We start from the raw sequence: 22,131 nt of genomic DNA on the forward strand, positions 1-22,131 counted from the left end.
ACTCACCCGGGTCCAGACCTTCCATCTTCCTTCAGACATCCCGCCCTGACCATGGGCCCCGGGGCTCCTCCCTTGACCCTCTGGTTCCATGGCTCCTTCCAGGAAAGGCCGCTGCTCTCGAGGGCAGGCCGCGGCTCGGCTCGTCCAGCACTCAAGCCGGCTCGCTCGGGAAGAACCCGGGAGCCCGGCCACGGCTAAGAGGCTGCGCCAGGCACAGGGCAAGGCGCCCTGCGAGGAGAGCACCTGGAAGCCAGGGACAAGTCCCCGCCCGGGCAGCCACTGCCCGCCAGTGAAGGATACAGCTGGCTCCGACCACCAACCTGTGAGCAAAACAGACAGCGTGTCAAGTGCGTGCCCGCGGGTCATCACCCGCGCCACGACAGGGGCGGCCCCTTCAGCCCCACGCCGGCACCTGATCAGCCGAGGCGCCCAGGCCGACTGCTCAAACAGGACATCCCCAGGAACAAAGCCACGGCCCGCGCCTCGGCCGGGGCGGAAGGGGCAGCCCACGAGCCCGCCCGCCCGCCCCGCCATCGCGCTGGGACCAGGGCTGGAAGGCACGCCCCGAGGAGCAGGGACTGAGGGCACCCATGAAGGGGCCTCCGGACGCCAGGCCCCACTGAAAGTGTCTCAACCCCATTCCATATGTGTGGGCACACGTGCACACACACGCATGCACATGCACCGACACAGAGCTATGTGCACAAATGCACACATACCACACCCTTGCACCACGCACTCAGATGCATGATGTGCGCGCACACACACACACACACACGCAGCCACACCGCCCTGCACACACACTTACAATGTATGCCCATGCACACGCACACACGTCACACAGACACACGCACACACATGCTGGAGAACAGGCTTAGAACCCAACAGAGAGTGGGCGTGCTGGATTACACCTGTAAACCCAGGATTTGAGGGGCCGAGGCAGGAGGATCACAGGTTCACAACCAGCCTCAGCCACTTAGTGAGGCCCTCTGCAACTTAGTGAGACTCTGTTTCAAAATGAAGAAGAAAAAATAGGGTAGAATGCCCAGGATTCAACCCCCAATTCCACAAAATAAATAAATAAAATAATTAATTTAAAAAGACAAAATAAATTAAAAAATAAAAAGGGCCAGGTGTAAGGGAGAACACATGTAATCCCAGTACTTGGGAGGTTAAGACAGGAGGATTGCAGGTTTGAGGCTAGCTAGCCTCAGCAATTTAGCACGACCCTATTTCTTGTATTGAGGATTGACACATGTTTGTAATCCCAGTATTTGGAGGGTGAGATGGGAGGACTGCAGGTTCAAGGACAGCCTTAGCAAATAGGGAGACTCTAATCAACCCAGTGAGACTCTGTTTCAAAAGGTGAAATAAAAGTTATCTGGGGGTGTAGCTCAGAGGTAAATGCCCCTGAATTCAATTCTCAGTGCCCCCCCCCAAAAAAAATAGGGCTGGAGCTTGAAGGTAGAATGTCCCTGGGTTCAACGTCACCAAAAGAAAGAAAGAAAGAAAGAAAGAAAGAAAGAAAGAAAGAAAGAAAGAAAGAAAGAAAGAAAGAATTTTTAAAAACCCAGAAAATAAGAAGGGGCTGGGCGTAGCTCAGCAGCCGCGCGCCCTGGGTCTAATCTCTACTCCACCAAAACAGAGAAGCAGCAGTCCCGCCGCGTGGGTGGCCGTCAGCTCGCCCATCTGCTTTGAACAGGAGGAGGTGATGTCAGGATGGATAAGCCCGTGTCAGCGCTAATCCCAGCAGGTACTAATGACATAATTCCATTTCAGAAGCAGCGCACCCTCGGAACACTGGCGTAGGCGCCCTGCGGGAAGCGGCTGGCGCGTGGCTGCCTCGGCTGGGACGGAGCCACCCGGGCTGGCCGGCCGCAAGGAGGCCCTGCCGGCCCTGCACCTGCTCAGCCGGCCTGGAGGGCGAGGAAGGGCCCAGCGCCTCCGGCAGACCCGGCGACCGCAGAGGTGTGCCTAGGCAGCCCAAGCCAGAGGCACAGGAGCCGGGCGCGGTGGCGCGCTTGTCATCCCAGCACTTGGTTAGGCTGAGACAGGAGGATCGCCGTTCACAGCCAGCCTCAGCTACTTAGTGAGGCCCTTTGCCACTCAGTGAGACCCTGTTTCAGAAATTAAAGAATAAAAATAGGGCTGGGGGTGTAGCTCAGAGGTAGAATGCCCCTGGGTTCCATCCCTAGCACTGCAAAATTAATTAATTAATTAATCAGGGCTGAGGTGTAGCTTGGAGGCAGAATGTCCCTAGGTTCAATCCCCAGTACTGCAAAGAAAAGAAAGAAAGAAATATAGATTTATTTTGATTTATTTTGATTTTTATTTTTTTGGTGGTGCTGGAGGTGGAACCCAGAGGCTTTCTACCTCCGGGCTATACTCCCAGACCTATTTTGTATTTTATTTGGAAACAGGGTCTCACTAAGTTGCTGAGAGCCTCACTAAGCAGCTGAGGCTGGCTTCAAACCTGCGCGATCCTCCTGTCTCAGCCTCCTAAGGACGGGGATTACAAGCGTGCACCACCACGCCCGGCTATTTTATATTTTATTTGGAAACAGGGTCTCACTAAGTTGCTGAGAGCCTCACTAAGTAGGTGAGGCTGGCTTCAAACCTGTGCGATCCTCCTGTCTCAGCCTCTCAAGCGTGGGGATTACAAGCGTCCGCCACCACGCCCGGCGATAGATTGATTTTTAAGAAGCGGTGGGAGGCCAGGAGCCTGCCTGCTGCTGCTGCTGCTGCTGCGGTGCCCTCCGCACTGGAGGCCGCCTGGCCTGGGCAGGGCTGCCAAGGTGTGACGCCTGCTCCAGACACAGGCCTACGGCTACCCCCCCCCCACCCTCGGGCCAACCCCCAGAAAGGGAGCAGCCACGATGTCCCTCCCCTCCAGTCCAGTGTGGCCAGGCACGCCTGGGGAGGCCGAGACAGGAGGATCAAAGGTTTGAGGCCAGCCTCGGCCACTTCGCAAGGCCCTGTTTCAAAGCAAAGATGGAACGGGGCTAGCGATTTAATTTGGAGGTAGACTGACTACCTCTCAGTTCAATCCCTAGGACCAAAAATAAAATAAAATAAAATGACATAAAAACAAATGAGAAATAACAATAAAATAAAATCGGTCTGGGGTGTAGCTCAGAGGTAGAGTGCTCCTGGGTCCAATCTCCCGTGCCACACACAAAAGAGGCCCCCCGGCTCAGGAGGCACTGTGGGGCCAGAGGGGCAGCCTGGGTCCATATTAATTTCAGCTCCGTTTTAAAGGCGAGTTAAAATAAACACGAGGAATATTTATAAGGCAAATAAATCTGGCAGAAACAGCCCCTCCGAGTGCGAGCGGGAGCCCCCCTGGCCCAGCCCAAGCTGATAAAATACAGCAATGCTACTGTAGACCCTCCGGGCTTATTTTGACTGCGCCAGTGGAATGTAACATGTAAACACTCCCTCCTACATCACACTGTTACAACTTGCATTAACAGCGCGGACAAAAGCCGCGTTTCACAGAAGCATCGTGCAGGGATATATCTCCAGCTTAATTTTAAAAAAACCATTTCCTCACATAAATCACGCTCAGAACTAAACGGGTGACTGATACATTGCAAACACTTTTTTTTCTTAAACAATAACATACCTAGATTCCTTCTAAAGGAAAGAGTTTGAAAGAAAAAAAAAATCTTCTAAATTTTCTTTTCTGAAGAAAATAAACAGTGCAGTTTCTTTCCTGACCAAAATATCTGGGGCCAGGACTTCCTAGCCGAGGGCTGCCCCTCGTACACGGTCGCACGCAGAGGTCCCGCGCTGGGCAGGCCTTTCCCGGGCCTGGCTGCCGGGTACAGCCATGGCCCCGAGTCCGTCCCCAGAAGTTGGGTGCTAGGACTCAGAAAATGCTGGTTTTGAACCAGGAGTGGTGGCACATTCCTTTAAGTACTTGGGAGGCTGAGACAGGAGGATCAGAGAGGTTAGAGACCAGCCTCAGCAACCTTGTGAGACCCTGCTTCAAGATGAAAAATAAAAAGGGCTGGGGGTGTAGCTCAGAGGTAGAATGCCCCTGGGTTGAATGCCCAGTAAAACACACACACACACACACACACACACACACACACACACACACCACACACACACGCACGCACAGTAAGCCAGGCACCGTGGCACCTGAACTCTAGTGATTCAGGAGGCTAGGGCAGGAGGGTTCCAAGTGTGAGGCCAGCCTGGGCAACTCAGACCCTGCCTCATAAATAAATAAATGCAAATAAGTAAATAAACAAATGGCTGGGACGTAGCTCAGTGCTAGAGCACAGGGTTCACTTCTCAGTGTCACACACACACCAAAACAACAAAAAATGAAAAGAAGAAAGAAGAGCCGGGTGTGGCGGCCACGCTTGTGATCCCAGCCCTTGGGAGGCCGAGACAGGAGGATCCCAGTTCTCAGCTACTTAGCCCGTTTCAAAATAAAGAATACAAAATAGGACTGGGGTGAAGCTCAGAGGTCGAATGCCCCTGGGTTCCATACTCAGACAAACAACAAAGAGAAAGAAAGAAAGAAAGAAAGAAAGAAAGAAAGAAAGAAAGAAAGGAAGGAAGGAAGGAAGAAGGAAGGAAAGAGAAAAGGCAAGGCAGGAAGGCAAGGCAGGAAGGAGGGCACTGCTCTATCCTGAGCGGAGGCTGCGGCGCGCCCCGAGGCCTCGGCGGGACGGGGAGCCGCAGGGCCGGGCCTCCTGGGCTGCTGTGTGCGTGGCCACCGCACGACGGTCCAGCACACAAATGGTTACAGAGAGCTGGAAGCCATCAGTAGATTAACACCAAGAGGACTCAACGTGCCAGGCGCAGCGATTCCGGAGGCCGCGGCAGGAGAAGGCTATGCGGAGGCCCCCCCCCCCGGGCAACGTACTGAGATCCTGTCTCAAAATCAAAAGTGCCAGGCGCAGCTCAGGGGTGAGCAACCCCGAGTTCGATCCCCAGTACTGACAATACAAAAAGGAAAGAGAAACAGAAAAATCAGCGTGCAAGAAAATTAAGAAGTTTTTTTTTTTTTTTTTTTTTTTGGTGGTACTGGGGTGGAACCCAGAGGCTTTCTACCTCCGGGCTATCCTCCCAGACCTATTTTACACTTTATTTGGAAACAGGGTCTCACTAAGTTGCTGAGAGCCTCAATAAGTAGCTGAGGCTGGCTTCGAACCTGCGCGATCCTCCTGTCTCCGCCTCCCAAGCGCGGGGATTACAAGCGTGCGCCACCACGCCTGGCCTTCAATGTTACTTTTTTTTTTTTTTTTTTTGGTGGTACTGGGGTTCCTGGAAACCCTCTACCTCCGGACTACACCCCCAGACCTATTTTATATTTTTTTATTTGGAAACAGGGTCTCAAACCAGCACAGCTGGCTTCGAACCTGCGCGATCCTCCTGTTTCCGCCTCCCAAGCGCGGGGATTACAAGCATGCGCCACCACGCCCGGCGAAAATTAATAAGTTTTAAAAACTGGGCAGCCCTCTGGCAGGTCCCACGAGGAGGCGGCGCTTTCAGATGTGTGTCCGGCAGCCGAGCCAAGTCACCCCCAGCACGTGAGAGAAAATTCAAATGGTGTCAGCCCTGCAGGACAACACAGACACTTAAAAAGGGCCTTGGAGGTGGGGAGGCCTTTACGAACACATAATAAATCTAAAGGCCAATAAGTGTAAAAGGAGATTTAAGTTACACCTACAAAAAAAAAAAAAGTATGCCGGGCGTGGTGGCGCTCGCGTGTAATCCCCGTGCTTGTGAGGCGGAGACAGGAGGATCGCACAGGTTCGAAGCCAGCCTCAGCTACTTAGTGAGGCTCTCAGCAACTTAGTGAGACCCTGTTTCCAAATAAAACATAAAATAGGTCTGGGAGTATAGCCCGGAGGTAGAAAGCCCCTGGGTTCTACCCCCAGTACCACCAAAAATTTAAAAAAGTCTGTCATGCAAGTTAAAAGGTGTGAACAGCTAAGAGAATCCGCAGTGCCTAAGACACGGGCCCTCCCAGCTGGGAGACGAGGAAGAGATGAAAAAGAGAAAAGCCGCCAGGCACGGCCGCCAGGGGTACGGCGGCGCGCACACGCTCGCACACGCTCACACACACTCACTTGCAAGGTCTCAAGAACACCAACAAATACACAGCAGACGGTCAAAGATTGAAGAAACAGATAAGGGGCTGGGGGGCTGGGCCTATAACCCCACATAATTGTGAGGCTGAGGCAGGAGGATTGCACGCTTGAGGCCAACTTAGTGAGGCCCTGTACCCTGTCTCAAAAAAACAAAAACAAAAACATAAGCCGGGCGTGGTGGCGCACACTTGTAATCCCAGCATTCAGGAGGCTGAGACAGGAGGACCGCGGTTCGCGGACAGCCTCAGCTACTTAGTGAGGCCCTCTGCAACTCAGTGAGACCCTGTTTCAAAATAAAGATAAAAAATAGGGCTGGGGTATAGCTTGGAGGTAGAATGCCCCTGGGTTGGACCCCCAGTACCACAGACACAAAAAAATAACAATAATAACAAAAAATAAAGAGGGTTTGCAGATGGTGCTCAGTGGTAGATTACCTCTGGATTCAGCATCCTTGACTAAAAAAAAAGTCAAATGGTAAATCTTATATTATGCATATTTCACCAGTTTTTTTGGTGTTGGGGAGTGAAACCTGAGTATTCTACCTCTAAGCCACACGTTTGTGTGTGTGGGGGGGTACTGGGATAGAACCCAGGGGCTTTCTACCTCCGGGCTATACTCCCAGACCTATTTTATATTTTATTTGGAAACGGTCTCACTAAGTAGCTGAGGCTGGCTGAGAACCTGCGTGAGGATTACAAGCGTGCACCACCACACCCGGGCCCTAAGCTACGCATTTATTTTGAAACAGGGCCTCACTAAGTTGTTGAGGCTGTCCTTAAACCTGTGATCCTCTTGTCTCAGCCTCCCAGTACTGGGGTCACATGTGTGCACCACAAAGCCGGGCGTGGCAGCGCACACTCGTCATCCCAGCATTCAGGAGGCGGAGCCAGGAGGATCGAGGGCGCAAACAGCCTCAGCTACCTAGCGAGGCCCTTCGCAACTCAGCAAGACCCTGTTCCAAAAATAAAGGGACTAAAAGATAGGTCTGGGGGTGTAGCTCAGAGGCAGAACGCCCCTGCGTTCCATCCCCCAAACCTCAATAAATAAATAAATTAATTAAAAATAAAAACAATAAAAATAGGGCTGGGGTGTAGGTCAGAGGCAGAACGCCCCTGCGTTCCATTCCCAAAACCTCAATAAATAAATAAATTAAAAAATAAAAGCAATAAAAATGGGGCTGGGGTGCAGGTTGGAGGTAGAAGCCTCTGGGTTCAATTCCCAGCACCACAAAACCAAACCAAACCGTGTGCACCACAGCACCCGGCCGACCACGACGTTTAAAACTAAGAGATAGATATAAAGGCACACTCGTGATGACACACACGCCTGTCACAGCTGTCGCTGCGTTTCTAGCGAGGAGAAAGATGCCGGCGGGGCGAGGTACAGCCCGCACCACGAGACTCCAGCTCATGCTCCGCGCATGCACACGCGCACACACACGCGCACACACGCGCGCACACACGCACACACGCCCCCCAGTCCGGTCAGCGGCTCTGCCAACGACCAGGCCTCTGCCGCCCCCTGGCGGCCGCTCCGCTCCCTGCACACTGAAGTCCCACGGCCCCCAAGGCAGCAGCCCCCCGGCCTGCGCGGCTCCGGCGCTCAGGCTCTGTCCACTTGGCCCCGGGACAGTGGGGACATGTGACTGCGGCCTCCCGAGGTCCCGAAGGAGCCCGCTGGGGCGCCCTGCGGCACGACTGCCGACCTAGACCATGAGTGGCCGGCTGGCTGCCTTCTCTCTCCTTTCTCCTTCCGTCCTTCCTTTCTCCTTTCGCTCTCCTTCCTTTCCTTTCTCCTTTTTTTTTTTTTTTTGGTAGTACTGGGGACCGAACGCTGATATCCCCAGCCGTTGTCATTTTTCATTCTGAAGCAGTGCCTGGCTAGGTTGATGGAGGTCTCACTACTTGCGGAGGCTGTCCTTGACCCTGCCATCCTCCCGTCTCAGTCTCCTGAGTACGGGATGACAGCCATGCACTGGCTGTGGCTCCTGCCTGTGACCCGGGGGCAGAGTTCATCGACAGAGGGCACACTTGGCGGCCCCCTTCCCTTCCCTTGCAGAGCGGGACAGAACCCCTGAGCACCAGCCCCCGCCTCACGCCCGGCCTTACGTTTTTCCAGGGGATTCCTTCAGCCAGAAGATGTCGTCGCTTGTAATTCCATATTCCAAGGCACCTTCGATCTGTCGAGGAAAAGTGGCTGCTGTGGCAAGGCCGCCTTCGGGTCCACCCAGGGACCTCCTCACAGAGGAGGCCTGGAACCCGACAAGCTGGCGCACACCTACAATCCCAGTACTCCGGGGGCTGAGACAGGAGGACTGCAGGTTTGAGGCCAGCCTCGGCAACGCAGGGAGGCCCTCAAGAGCTTAGTGAGCCCTGTCAAAATAAAATAGGACTGGGGGTGAAGCTAAAAGGTGGAATACCCCTGGTTTCAATCCCTAGTACAAAAAAAAAAGCTTAAATCCTGAATATTCCCCCACCTTTCTTTTTTTTTTTTTTTTAGTGCTAGGGATTGAAATCAGGGAATTTCTATTTCTGTCATTATACCTCTAGACATTTTTACTTTTTATTTTGAAACAGGGTCTACGTTGATAAGGCTGGCCTCAAACTACCGATTGTCCTAACTCCGCCTCTGAAGCACTGGGGTTATGGGTATGTACCACCATGCCCCGCTTATATTCCCATTTTGAGATTAAAGAAAAAGTGAGTTGTCAATGATGGGGTCTCAGAAGGGCCGGGAGAGTCTGCTGCCAGTGTCTGGAGCCCCGGCCACTCAGGCAGGAGCGTCCCGAGCCCCGGAGTTTGGGGCTGGTCTACACCGTGAGACCCCACTGCTTAACAAACAGAAGAGCGGGCGAGTGGCGCACGCTGTGATCCCCGCGCTGGGGAGGCGGAGACAGGAGGACCCAGGCTCATGGTCAGTCCCAGCAACTCAGCCAGATCCTGTTTCAAAGTAAAAAACCCGCCGGGCGTGGTGGCGCACGCTTGTCATCCCCGCGCTTGGGAGGCGGAGACAGGAGGACCGCGCAGGTTCAGAGCCAGCCTCGCTGGCTTAAGAGACCCTGTTTCCAAATAAAAAATACATAAAATAGGTCTGGGAGTGTAGCCCGGAGGTAGAAGGGTTCCATCCTCAATATCACAAAAAAAAAAAAAAAAAAAAAAAAAAGGGCTGGGGATGTAGCTCAGAGGTGGTAGAATGCCCTTGGGTTCCACCCCTAGTACCAAAAAAAAAAAAAAAAAGAAAGAGGGAGAAAGATAAGCAAGGAGGAGAGGATGAGCAGGAGGAGAGGAGAGACAGACAGAGAAGAGGAAGGACACTGGCGAGGCCCAGGCCCGGCGCGAGCCAGGGGCTGGCTAGAGAGGCGCTTCGAGGGCCGGGCGCGCCGGGGTCCAGCCACGCAGGTCGCTGGAGCCAGCTGCAGCCGTGATGAGGGCGCCGACGAGGCAGGAGGCGGTGGGGACCGGGAGGAGGGAGGGCGGCGGGCTCTCGCGTGGGGGGCCCAGGAGCGGCCGGCCTAGGGGACACTCACGTGTGTGGGGTACCTCGGCCGCCCCCCCGTGGCGATGACGATGTGGTTGGCCGAAAGCAGAGTCTGAGAATAAACCAGAGAGCCGCAGGTCAAACGACACTGGTCGCTCCCAGGAAGGCCCCAATGCTGGCCCCTTGCTGCAGCGTGGACCCCGGCCAGCACGGGGGCCCGTGGAGGACCTGCCAGGCACGAGGGGCAGGCAGAGGGACAGGCAGACACTTTAGTTTTACCAACCCCAGCCCTTTTATATTTTTTTACTTTATTACTTTTTTTATTTTTTTGCGGTACTGGGGCTGGAACCCAGGGGCATCCTACCTCCAAGCTACACCCCCAACCCTATTTTTTATTCTTTATTTTGGAACAGCATCTCACTGAGTTGCAAAAGGCCTCACTAAGTAGCTGAGGCTGTCTTCAAACCGTGATCCTCCTATCTCAGCCTCCCAAATGCTGGGATGACAAGTGTGCACCACCACACTCGGCTATTTTTTTATTTTGAAACAAGGTCTCACTATGAGCTGGAGATGGCACCCAGGACCTCGCGCATGCTAAGAAAGTACTGTGCCCAGCTCATGCCCCATCCCTGCCCAGCCATCCTGAAGCAGCAGTGGTTCTTACTGCACCAGGCTGGCCAGGCTGGACCCACGGCCCTGAGATGGCCTGAGAGGAAGCGGTGTGGTGGTGCACACCTTAGCCCCAGTACTGGAGAGGCTAAGAGGAGCATCGCAGCTCTGAGGCCAGCCACAGCAGCTGACTGAGACCCTGTCTCAAAATAAATTATTACGCCGGGTTTGGGGGCAAACCTCAGTTCTTGGGAGGCTGAGACAGGAAGATTGCAAGTCCAAGCCCACCTCTGCATCTCAGCAAAACCCTGTTTCAAAATAGAAAGGGTTGTGGCCGGGCGTGGTGGCACACACTTGGAATTCCCCGTGCTTGGGAGACGGAAACAGGAGGATCGCGCTGGTTCGGAGCCAGCCTCGCTGGCTTGAGACCCTGTTTCCAAATAAAAAAATATAAAATAGGTCTGGGAGTGTAGCCCGGAGATAGAAGGGCTTCCAGGAACCCAGTATCACCAAAAAAAAAAAAAAGAAAAAAAAAAAAAGAAAGGACGTAGCTCAGTGGCAGAGCCCTCGCGGCTCATCCTCAGTACTGCAGATACATAATAAAAACTAAAAAGGGCTGGGTTTAGCTCAGAGGTAGAGTGCCCCTGGATTCGATTCCCAGTCTCATAAAACAAAACAAAACAAGAATGACCTGGCGGGAGCCCCAGGGCCCAGCGGGCACTCACCTCCTTCCCAGCCTTGGTGACGCCACAGACCGTGTGCTTGTTGACAAAGCTGGCTTTGATGTTAAAGTACTTGACCTTTCTGCAAAATAAAAGCAAACACCTTCAAATATTTCCTCTGCACTCCATTTATCTATTTCTTTGTGATACTGGGGATTGAACCATGAGCTACAAACCCAGTCCTATTTTATTTTCGAAGCAGGGTCTCACTGTATACTGAGGCTGGCCATGAACTGCGATCCTCCTGGCTCAGCCTCCCAAGTCCTGGGATTATAAGCGCGCGCCACCACGCCCGGCTCCTCTGCACTTTACCTTGGCAACCGGATCAGATGGGCAGTACTGTCCAGGCAGCTCACAGGTGAGCTGTGGGGTGCAGCTCAGAGGCAGCGCGCTGGCCTAGCATGTGTGAGAACCCGGTTTCATCCCAGGACCAACAAAAAACAAAAACAAACTTCCAGGTGTGTTGCCCAGGTCTGTCACCCCAGTAATTAGAAGGCTGACACAGGAGGATCACAGGTGTGAGGTCAGCCTCGGCAACTCAGCAAGATTCAAACATACATATATGTAGTTGGGCACAATGGCACACATCTGTAATCCCAGTACTTGGGAGGCAGAAACAGGAGGATCGCAGGTTTGAGGACAGCTTCAGCAGTATAGTAGACTGTCAATAATCTGGCGAGATCCTGTTTCAAAACAAGAAATAATAAGCTGGGCGTGGTGGCGCACGCTTGTAATCCCTGCGCTTGGGAGGCAGAGACAGGAGGATTGCGCAGGTTCGAAGCCAGCCGTGCTGGCTTAAGAGATCCTGTTTCCAAATAAAAAAGTATAAAAATAGGACTGGGAGTGTAGCCCGGAGGTAGAAGAGTTTCCAGGAACCCCAGTACCACCAAAAAAAAAAAAAAAAAAAAAAAAATCAATAAAACAAAACAAGAAATAAATAAAAAGGTCTGGGGATAAAGCTCAGAGTTAGAAGTTACAAGCACGCTTGTAACCCCAGCACTCAGGAGGCTGAGACCAGAGGATCACAGTTCGCAGACAGCCTCAGCTACTTAGTGAGGCCCTTTGCAATTCAGTGAGACTCGGTTTCAAAATAAAGAATATAAAATTGGGCAGGGGGTGTAGCTCAGTGGTAGAATGCCCCTGGGTTTCATCCCCAGACCCGGAAAAAAAAGGGGCCCTGGGTTCAATCCTTAGTACCGTACACACGCACAAAGAGCTGTGAGTGTGGCTCAGAGGTAGGACAGCCCTGGGTTTAATTTTTAGGATCAAGAGGAAAAAAACCCTAACACACGACGGCGTGGTGTGACTCAGCTCCAGGCAGCGGGCAAGGGTCCGGCTTCCCCGGCTCCAAGGGCGCAGCACCGCTGCCCGCGAGGAACCAGGAGGCCCTGAAGCCCCTTCCTCCTCTCTCCACGCCCTCCTGACCGTCCTCGTTCTGCTTGGCTGTGGCTCGTGGCACCCCACTTCCCACACCCTGTCCACTCCTGATCTGTACCCCACCCGGAGCAAGGGCCGGTGTTCTAGTGGCCCCACAGGAGGCCAGTGAGCGCCGCCAGGGACGCGGTGCCCTGGGTGGGCTCAGTACCTGTCCTGCAGCTGGACACGGTGGCCCCAGTTCAGGGACTTCACGTGGTTCTGCACAGCTTCTGCCATTTTCTTCCTGTTCATACATGAAACCGAACATCAAAACCATGACAAATGGGTGTGGTGGCCACGCTTGTCATCCCCGCGCTCGGGAGGCTGAGACAGGAGGATTGCACGGGTTCGAAGCCAGCCTCAGCTACTTAGTGAGGCTCTCAGCAACTTAGTGAGACCCTGTTCCCAGATAAAATATAAAATAGGTCTGGGAATATAGCCCAGAGGTAGAAAAGCCCCTGGGCTCCACCCCCAGTATCACCAAAAAAAAGACAAAAGGCTGGGCATGGTAGCGCCCGCTTGTAATCCCAGTCCTTGGGAGGCTGAGACAAGAGGATCGCAGGTTCGAGGCCAGCCTGAGCTACTTAGTGAGGCCCTGTTTCAAAAAATAAAAAGTAAAAAATAGGGCTGGGGGTGTAACTCAGAGGTCGAATGACCCTGGGTTCAATCTCCTGACCCCCCCCCAAAATGCACAGAGTGACGCCCATCCCCTCATGCCAAACCTTCTCCCACCAAGAAAATGATCACGAAACGGGTGCCGCGGCACAGCGTGACTGTCTGGAAAGTCCCGCCTGGCGGGCAGTGGCTTGCCCCGGAGCCCCCCGAGCCACCTGCCCAGCGTGCGAGCTCCGAGAACAGCCCTGCGCCGCCGCCGCCACGTCTCCTTCGCAGAGGAGCCATGCAGACGCGGCCTTCTGTTCCTCTGCTCCCGCCCCCAGGGCCCTTAGGGCCCGGTCGGGCGGTGCTGGACACTGGAGGTCACTGGCAGCACCCCTGGGCTCCGCCCAGGAGAGGAGCAGGCCTCCCACACCTGCCAGAGTCTGGTGCAGGCCGGGGGCGCCCGGCTGAGCCCGCCCAGGGGCCGAGGCAGCCCCCACGGGGGTCGGTGAGAATGCCCCTCCTCCCCACGCGGCGGCAAAGGGCAGAACGCCGGGCTCCTCACCAGTCATGCCGGGCGGGCCCGGCCACCTCCCAGCCGTAGCGAGGCGCGTCCCGGATCAGGCCCCCCAGCAGCGCCGCCTGGTGCATGAGCTTCTTGGGGATGCAGCCCGCGTTGACGCAGGTGCCGCCGAGGCCCCAGCGGGTGCCTGTGACATCAGAAAGCTTTTTTCTTTTTCTTATTTTGGCGAGAGTGGGGATGGAACCCAGGGGCCTTCTACCTCCAAGCTACACCCCCTGCCCTATTTTTTATTCTTTATTTTGAAACAGGGTCTCACTGAGTTGCAGAGGGTCTCACTAAGTAGCTGAGGCTGTCCGCGAACCGCGATCCTCCCGTCTCAGCCTCCCGAATGCTGGGATTACAAGCGTGCGCCACCACGGCCGGCTGGGTGTTTCTCTTTTGCTGTGGGGCGGGGACTCCATTCACCCACAGCAGCTAGGCAAGCACTCTGCCACCTCAGTAGCACCTCCCAGCGTGGACTCGGGGGCCCTGAGCCTCCTGCACCCCAGCCTTCAGAGCCTCTTGTGGGGGAGGGGCCACAGCTTTGAGACCAGCCTCAGCGGCCTAGTGAGGCTCCCAGAAACCTAGCGAGACTGTCCCAAGATAAAATATAAGCTGGGCGCAGTGGTGTACACTGGAATCCCAGTCAGTACTTGGGAGGCTGAGACAGGAGGATCGCAGGTTCGAGGACAGCCTCAGCAACCTAGTGAAACCCTATTTCAAAATAAAAAGGGCTGAGGGTGTAGAGTGGAGTTCAAATGCACATGCTTTAGTCCCCAGTACCAAAAAAAGAATGAGAGAGAGAGAGAGAGAGAGAGAGAGAGAGAGAGGAAAGAAGAGAAGAAAAGAGAAGAGAAGAGGAGAGGAGAGAAGAGGACGCAGAAGCCTGGCAGCTCATCCACCTCTGCTCGCGCTGGGCACGGCCCGCCCCTTCCCAGGACCAGGGATGCCTACCTCGGGGAGAAGGTTCCACGTAATCGACGACAGCCACGTTCCCTCCTAGCTGAGCGGCTGGAACGACAGGGAGGAGGCGAGGGAGAGGCGGGCAGGGCTGGGCCAGCGGCCGCAGGCTGGTGACCCCGCGTCTGCTCTGCGCCCTGGCCCGCCACGCTGCCCGCCACGCGGCCCGCCACGGTGCCCGCCACGCTGCCCGCCACGCGGCCCGCCAGCTCCACACCGTCCTGGGTGGGAGTCAGCGCTCCTCAAGACTGACAAGAACAGCCTGCAGGACAAAAAGCTGATTCTGCCCGTGGTTTCAGAGGTCAGCCACAGCTGGCCGGATCCACAGGGAGCCGTCACCGGGGCAGGGGGAGGAGCGGGAGCGAGGAGAGCCCAGGGACAGTCACCAAGGCCACGTCCCCAGAGCCCTGCCGCCCAGCCGCAGCCGGCCTGCAGTTACAACCCAGCAAACGCATTCAGATCATTCATCCGGCAACAGGCTTAAGCACTCATAGTTCTACCTCTGAAAGCGGGAATGAAGGCACACACCTGGAATCCTAGTCCTTGGGAGGCTGAGATGGGAGGATTACAGGTTCGAGGCTGGCCTGAGCAACTTAGCGAAATGCTGTTTCAAACCCGCGATCGTCCTATCTCAGCCTCCCAAGTACCGCGTCGCCACACCCAACTGGGTACTAGGACCTTCTGGAAGTTATGTGCAGAACACCGGGCGGGGCTTTCGTGGCTGGCTCAGACCCTCGAGGTCCAGGACTTGCACTGAGAGGACTCCAGTGTGACCGTGGCCATAGGCACTGCCAATGTGGGGCCACAGTGGGGAGCAGGGCTCGGCAGGAGGCTGCCAGGCGGTTGAGGCCAGTCCCCCAGTGCCGCCCTGGCCAGAGGAACCCCAGGGATTCCAGGCCCCGCCAGCCACAGGGACACGGGACAGATACATACCTTCCTTGGCACAGGCCAAACCACCAGACCCCCCGCCAATCACCAGGAGATCGAAGTCCTGCTGCCCTGCTGGGGAAGAGAAGGGCCGTGAGGGTGGGCAGGCCGCCCTGGATGGACAAGCAATATGGCCTGCTTTATCAGGAGAGAGGTCGGTCCCGTGGCAGCCAGGCCCGGACGCGTCAGACCGGCATCAGCGCAGAGAGGCCCGGACGCGCCCAGGAGGAGCCCAGCCAGAGCCAGCGTTTGGGGGAGGCGTGGGGATCGGCCCTCGGGCCGTCTATTCCCAGCCACATCCCCCGCCCGGCTGTATTTTTTGTTTTGAAGCAGGGTCTCATTACATTGTCTGTCCTGATTCCGTCTCAGCCCCTCAAGTTCTAGGATTACAGGCTTTTGTAAAGATGGCCCCACCACACCCTGGCAGGACTTCTCAGGACCTTAGCTTGGTTTAGTATTCTGGGCTAGACACAGAACTAAAACACGTTAGCTGGGCATGGTGGCATATTGTCAACCCAGTACTTGGGAGGCTGAGGCAGGAGGATCACTGCCTCAACTAGGTAATGAGGCCCTTTGTAATTTAGTGAGACTCTGTTTCAAAGTAAAAAGAATAAAATAGGCTAGGCATGGTGGTGCATGTTTGTAATCCCAGCATTTGGGAGACTGAGACAGGAGGATCATGGTTCGCGGCCAGCCTCAGCTACTTAGCGAGGCCCTGTTTCCAAATAAAATATTAAAAAAAAATAAGTCTGGGAGTATAGCCCGGAGGTAGAAAGCCCCTGAGTTCTACCACCAGTACCACCAAAAAGAAAAAGGGCTGTGGATTTGTGGATTTAGACTACAGGTAGAAGGCTCTCTAGTCTAATAAATAAATAAATTTGTGTCTACACAAATAAATAAAAAAACGGATGAAATAGGGCTGGGGGAGTAGCTCAGAACACCCCTGGGTTCAACCCCCAGTGCCACAAATAATAATAAAAGATCTGGGGGTGTAGCTCAGAGGTAGAATGCCTCTGGCTCAATCCCTGTACCAATAAAAAGGAGGACTCAAAGCGTGCCTGGCGTGTGGAGGCCGGGCAGAGCACCACACTTGGTGTGCCGGGCTGCTCAGAGCCTTCCTGGCGTGAGGCCTTGGGCTGCTAGGTTGGGCCAGCCACAGGGCACGCGGGCACGGGCAGGGGGGCACCAGGCACCAATCAAGGAAGAAATAACAGGAAATCACCCGTCTGTGGGGGCAGAGCAGGGCCACCACCCAGGCCTGCAGCTGGCCAGGCCCGCAGCTGGACCCAGCCAAGCACCTGAGCCACGTGTGTGCGCACAGGGCCTGAGGCCCAGCCCCAGCCGGCGCACACCCCACTCCGCACTCGGTGAAGGCCTCTCTCTCTCTCTCTTTTTTTTTTGGTGGTACTGGGGGTGGAACCCAGAGGCTTTCTACCTCCGAGCTATACTTCCAGACCTTTTTTATATTTTATTTGGAAACAGGGTCTCAGTAAGTTGCTGAGAGCCTCACTAAGTAGCTGAGGCTGGCTTCGAACCCGTGCGATCCTCCTGTCTCAGCCTCCCAAGCGCGGGGATGACAAGCGTGCGCCACCACGCCCGGTGTGAAGGTCTCTTAAGGGTTGTATTCATTCCAGGGGATCTGCTGGGAGCTGAGAACCAAGGACAGGGAAGAACAAGGTTGGCTGTCCTCTTTTCCCGCCACTTGGCGGGGTGGGAGGGGAGGGCTTTGTCCTGCCGAAGGTTCCTACCTTCATGGCGGACGCTGTCCAATCCGCCACCGGCAGGGTCTCCGAAGCCCAGCACAGGGCCCTGGCTGCCTCTGCTTGCTATGGCGGTGGCCAGGGCGTGTGGAAGACCCCGCTAGGTACCGGGCCCTGCACTGGGGTGCTTGGGAACGAGACCTGGGGAGCAGCTCCCTGGGCTTATCTCGGCCATTTGCTCTTCCCTGTACACACCCGGTTGATAAGCGCTTGGAAGAGGGCTGCACAGAGGGTTCTGCGAGTCCAGCCTATCTGCCTTTCAGCACCAAGGAGGCCAGGCGTGCCGGCACTACCTGTTTGTTTGTTTGTTTTGTGGTACTGGAGATTGAACCCTGGGGCACTCAGCCTCTGAGCTATACCTCTGACCCTATTTTATTTTTATTTTGAAGTAGGGTCTAAGTTGATGAGAATCTCACTACTTGCTGAGGCTGTCCTCGAACCTGCGATCTTCCTGTCTCAGCCTCCCAAGTGCTGGTGTTACAAGTGTGCGCCACCCGCCTGGCTCCTGAGGCTCCTCCTCAGCAGGAGTTAGGGGACAGGGGACAGCAGCTGTCAGCCCGGTCCCCTTCAAGGGGTACATCCGCCACTCCCAAGCGCAAACGGGTTGGTGGGGGTGCCTGCTCCGAAAGAGAAGCCTGGGGCCGAAGTGGAGGAAACCCCAAACCACTGCTGAGTGGTCACATCAGCCCACAGCCAGCACCCGGGCACGCCTGGGGCCGGAGCCCTGGGCAGTGCGGCCTCCTGCCCCCGACGGCCCTGGGCTCACAGCCACTAGGACGGCTCTCCTTGGTTGACCTTTTATTCATACTTTTGGTCTTTTTTATTATCCGTGGTGCTGGGAACTGAACACCAGGCCTCACACGTGCTAGGCAGTGCTGTACCACTGAGACAGGAGGATCACAGGCTTGAGGACAGCCTCAGCAACTCAGCGAGATCCTTTTCAAAACAAAAAATAAAAAGAGGGCAGAGGATGTAGCTCTGGGTTAAATCACCACTACCACCAATAAAAGAAAATAAGGGCAGGGGCTCAAAGGTAGAACACCCATGGGTCCAACCCCAGTACCAGGAACAAGCAATGAAGCAGGGCCTTGCCAAGCTGCTGAGGCTAGCCTCAAGAGGCATCCTCCTGTCTCGGCCTCCTGAGAACCGGTTACACACGTGGCCACCATGCCCCTAAAAAGCCTTTGATCCACATGAGTGTCCCCACCAGACACACACTGCAACGGGTGCCTGGGCCAGGGCCCAGGGGTCAGCAGGTCTGCACGGGGCCGGCGCAGGGCCCTCAGCTTCCGCCTCGCTGAGGTGAGGGCCTCCCGGGGCCACAGGCTGTCTCCAGCACCCGAGTGTCCCAAGGTCTAAAGAGTAACAGCTCTGCCCACTTACACAGCAGCGACCTGCCAGCCCCCTCAGCCCACCGCTGGCCCACCTGACCCTCACAGCCACCATCCTGAAGACGGCCTGACCTGTCCATGCTCACTCCCAGAGGGACTGGCACTGGGGCGGGGACAGGCCTGGGCCTGGCCAGACCATCACAGTCGTGGTGGCTCTGACCTACAGGGTGTAGTGTGGAGCCTTCTGCATGACCCCAAGCCCAGCCTCTGCTCAAGTCTCTCCAAGTTAATAACTCTTGTCCTAGGTGGGTCAAAGAGCCTCTGAGGCCAACAGAAGACAGCGGGGCAGTGGGCACTATGGTGCACACCTGTCATCCCAGTACTGGGGAGGCTGGGAAAGGAGGTTAGCAGGTTCGCAGCCAGCCTCAGCAACTTAGGCCTTCCACAACTTAATGAGACCGTTCAAAACAAAAAATAGAAACATCGGGTGGGGTGTGGGGAGCTCAGATGTAGAATGCACCTCAGTCCCCAGTACCACCAGAAAAAAACAAAAACCGGCTGGGAGGCAGAAGGCCCTGGGTCCGATCCCAGTAACACACACACACCCCCGAGGCTCAGTGCTCAGGCCCCACTGGCCTCCAGTTCCCCACACTCATTCCCACATGTGCAAGTAGTAAGCACCTGCTGTGTTCAGCTGCCCATGGGAGCCTAGCGACCTCGACAGCTGAAACATCCTGGTCAGGAGTCCAGTGACTACTGGGCTGGGAGGTGGGGCCTGGGAGAGCTCCTGGAGAATGCTCGGAAAAGGCCCGGCCTCAGTTTCCCCACCTGGGGAGAGGCAGGTCTGACTCCTGAGTCAGGGTGGAGGCAGTTCTACCCACAGTGCCTGGACACCCCGGGAGAACTGCCCAGCCCCCTTGCACGGCACGGACGCCCGACCGGGGCCAACGGACTGTGTGTCCCGGGGGCAGCCCACCACGCACCCCATGTGCACACCTCACCCCTGTGCCGCCCTGAGTGCACAGCGCCCGGGGACGCCGCCCGGGGACGCCCGCCTCCGCCGGCACGCCAGCCGAACCCGCGGGCCCCCCGCCCCCACGGGGACCCCCGCCCCGGCCCTCGCCCCTCGCCCCTCGCCCGCCCTACCTGCGGCGCCCCGCGCCCCGCGCGCCCATGCCGCGGGCGGCCAGCGGAAGCGCGCCCCGGGCCGCAGCGCCGCCATGCCGCCGAGCCAGGCCCCGGGCTGCCCGCCGCGCCGCCTGCGCCGAGCGTGAGTCCTGCGCGGCCGGGGGGGGCAGGGCCGCGTGGGGGTCTGGACCCCGACGGGCCCCCGGGTCCGGGGGGCGCCGAGGCGGGAGCGGGATCCGAGCCGGGGCTGGGGGCTCCGGGGGATGAGACCCCGGGGCTGGGGGGCTGGGGTGCATGAGACTCCGGGTCTGGGGGCTCGGGGGATGAGACCCCGTGGCTGGGAGGCTGGGACCCCGGGGCTGGGGGCTCGGGTGGATGAGACCCCGGGGCTGGGGACGGGGGGTGGAGGGGGGATGAGACGCTGGGGGGCTCGGGGGGATGAGACCTCGGGGCTGGGGGTCGGGGGGGGGGATGAGACCCCGGGGCGCAGGGGTCTCGGGTGGGGGCGATGAGACCCCGGGGCGCAGGGGTCTCGGGGGTGGGGGCGATGAGACCCCGGGACTGGGGGCTCGGGTGGATGAGACCCCGGGGCTGGGGGGTCTCGGGGCGATGAGACCCCGGAGCTGGGGGGCTGGGGGGGGGCGATGAGACCCCGGGGCCGGGGGTCTCGGGGGGTAGGATGAGACCCCGGGGCCGGGGGCTCGGCCCGGGAGGGGCTGCGGAGCCCCAGGTGCGCGGGGAGGTGCGCTCCGCAGGCCCCTTCCTGGAGGACTTAGCAGGGATGGCTGCCCCGGCCAGGGGGGCCCCAGGCCCTCGACCCCCGCGCCTGGGCGGGTGGAGTTCGGGAGCCTCTCCCCGCTCGGTGTTAAGGAAACATGGACCAGGAAGCCACCCGGGCGGCCGGCAGACTGACCTGGCCGGGCGCCGGCTGAGCACCGCGCTCAACTCGGCGGGACGCGGGCCTGGGCGGAGCGGGGAGCCCAACACCTCCGGCCGCCGGGTAAAGTAGAAAGACGTTGTACTCAGGGACCGCCGAGGGCAGGGCCAAGAGCCCAGGCCAGTCTTGATTTGTGCACCGCGGGGAGGAGAGAGGGCTTCAGTAGGAATCCTCGCGGGGCGCGGCCCCGGTGGGGAGGAGGGTTTGTCTCCGCCGGGAGGGCTCCTCGGCGCTATCCTCCCTCGGCAGCTGGGGACTATCCTTAGCCTCTCTGGATCCTACAGGAAATTCGTTTCCTTCTGCGGCAGGCGCTCTAAAGGGAGCTGGGGCTAGGGCCATGCAGTCTTGAACTATTAAAGCTGTTGGTGTGTTAGCCAGGCGTGGCGGTGCACGCTTGGAATGCCAGTACTTGGGAGGCCGAGGCGGGAGGAGCCCAGGTTCCTGGCCAGCCTCAGCGACTTAGTGAGGCCTCTGTAATTTAGTTAAAAAAAATTACATATATATAATGATTGGGAGTGTCGTTCAGAGGTAGAATGCCCCTGAGTTTAATCCCCAGTATCGCGCGCACACACACACACACACACACACACACACACACACAGAAGAAAAACCGAAAACCCTGTTAGTGTTAGATAGGCCTGGTGGATGCCTGTATTCCCAATACTTGGGGTGCAGGCAAATTATAGGTATGAGGCCAGCCCAGCAAATTAGCAACACCCTGTTTCAAAAACAACTGGTACACGTATATCATTGATTTACATTATGATGTCAGACTATAATGCACCCATGAAAGCACACATACACACAAAAAAAGAAAAACCTGGGGGTACACTCAGAGGTAGAATGCACCTGTGTTTGATCTCCAGTACCCTCCCCCTAAAAACTAAAAACCCAAACAGTCTGCATTAGCTGCGGTCTTGTAATCCCTGTTCTTGGAAGGCGGAGGCAGGGGCATTCCAAGTTTGAGTCCAGCCCCTGCGGTTTAGCGAGAGCCTGTCTCAAAATAAAAAAGGATAGAGCTCAGTGGTAGCACAGCCCTGGGTTCAGTCCCCAGTTCCCCTCAAAAAATGTCTGCTTCCTGTTCATCGCCTTTGGCTCATGAAGGCCCCGCTACACTAGGGTGAGGACACTGCTGGATGGACCCGCTCAGCACTGAATGAGGGTACTTGTGTGGGACTGAAGGGTGCTAAGCGCGGTGGCTGGAGTCAACCCACAAGCCCAGGCTCCGAGGGCAGCGGGCAGTGCGTTGGTTTCTAGATGCAGGACTGTCTTGGGGCACTGAAGACCGCGTGGTGTCTGGCTGCGGCTGAATGTGAGGAGCCGCGGGGTTGTTTCCCACAGGGGGCATGGAATGCTCTTCACCCTACAGGGCTTTTCCGACCCCTGACCCGGTGTGGGACGAGACAGGCAGGGCCCTACCAGGCAGCCTGAGTCCCAGGCAGGATCCAGCCAGGTCACAGGTAGAGCACAAGCCCACACCCACAGTGCGTGGGATCAGACTCTTATTTTGGGGGGGTTACTGGGGATGGAACCCATGGGCATTCTACCTCCGAGCTACACCACCAGCCCTATTTTTTTAGTCTTTATATTTT

At 56.6% G+C, this 22,131-nt stretch overlaps 1 protein-coding gene across 2 annotated transcripts in view; it reads right to left on the minus strand.

Annotated features, from left to right (window-relative positions):
* The window catches only part of TXNRD2 (thioredoxin reductase 2), a gene marked incomplete at its 3' end in the record, with an annotated part of 44,335 nt that extends 24,648 nt beyond the window's left edge, over positions 1–19,687 (minus strand). Inside the window, exons 1-9 of one of the 2 annotated variants that reach the window (XM_080717511.1) lie at positions 19,621–19,687; positions 15,390–15,458; positions 14,451–14,507; positions 13,500–13,644; positions 12,507–12,581; positions 10,925–11,003; positions 9,640–9,702; positions 8,222–8,292; positions 301–320 (exon numbers count right to left, since the gene is read on the minus strand). In XM_080717511.1, the coding sequence (XP_080573637.1) occupies positions 301–320; positions 8,222–8,292; positions 9,640–9,702; positions 10,925–11,003; positions 12,507–12,581; positions 13,500–13,585 (394 nt within the window). In that variant the 5' untranslated portion in view covers positions 13,586–13,644; positions 14,451–14,507; positions 15,390–15,458; positions 19,621–19,687. Of the gene's footprint in view, positions 1–300; positions 321–8,221; positions 8,293–9,639; positions 9,703–10,924; positions 11,004–12,506; positions 12,582–13,499; positions 13,645–14,450; positions 14,508–15,389; positions 15,459–19,620 lie in introns of those variants that run through there. The other variant, XM_080717512.1, reaches the window with a different exon arrangement.
* Between the last annotated feature and the right edge of the window lie 2,444 nt (positions 19,688–22,131).

Source organism: Muscardinus avellanarius, assembly GCF_963383645.1.
Source record: "Muscardinus avellanarius genome assembly, chromosome: 21".
NCBI classification, from domain to species: Eukaryota; Metazoa; Chordata; class Mammalia; order Rodentia; family Gliridae; genus Muscardinus; species Muscardinus avellanarius.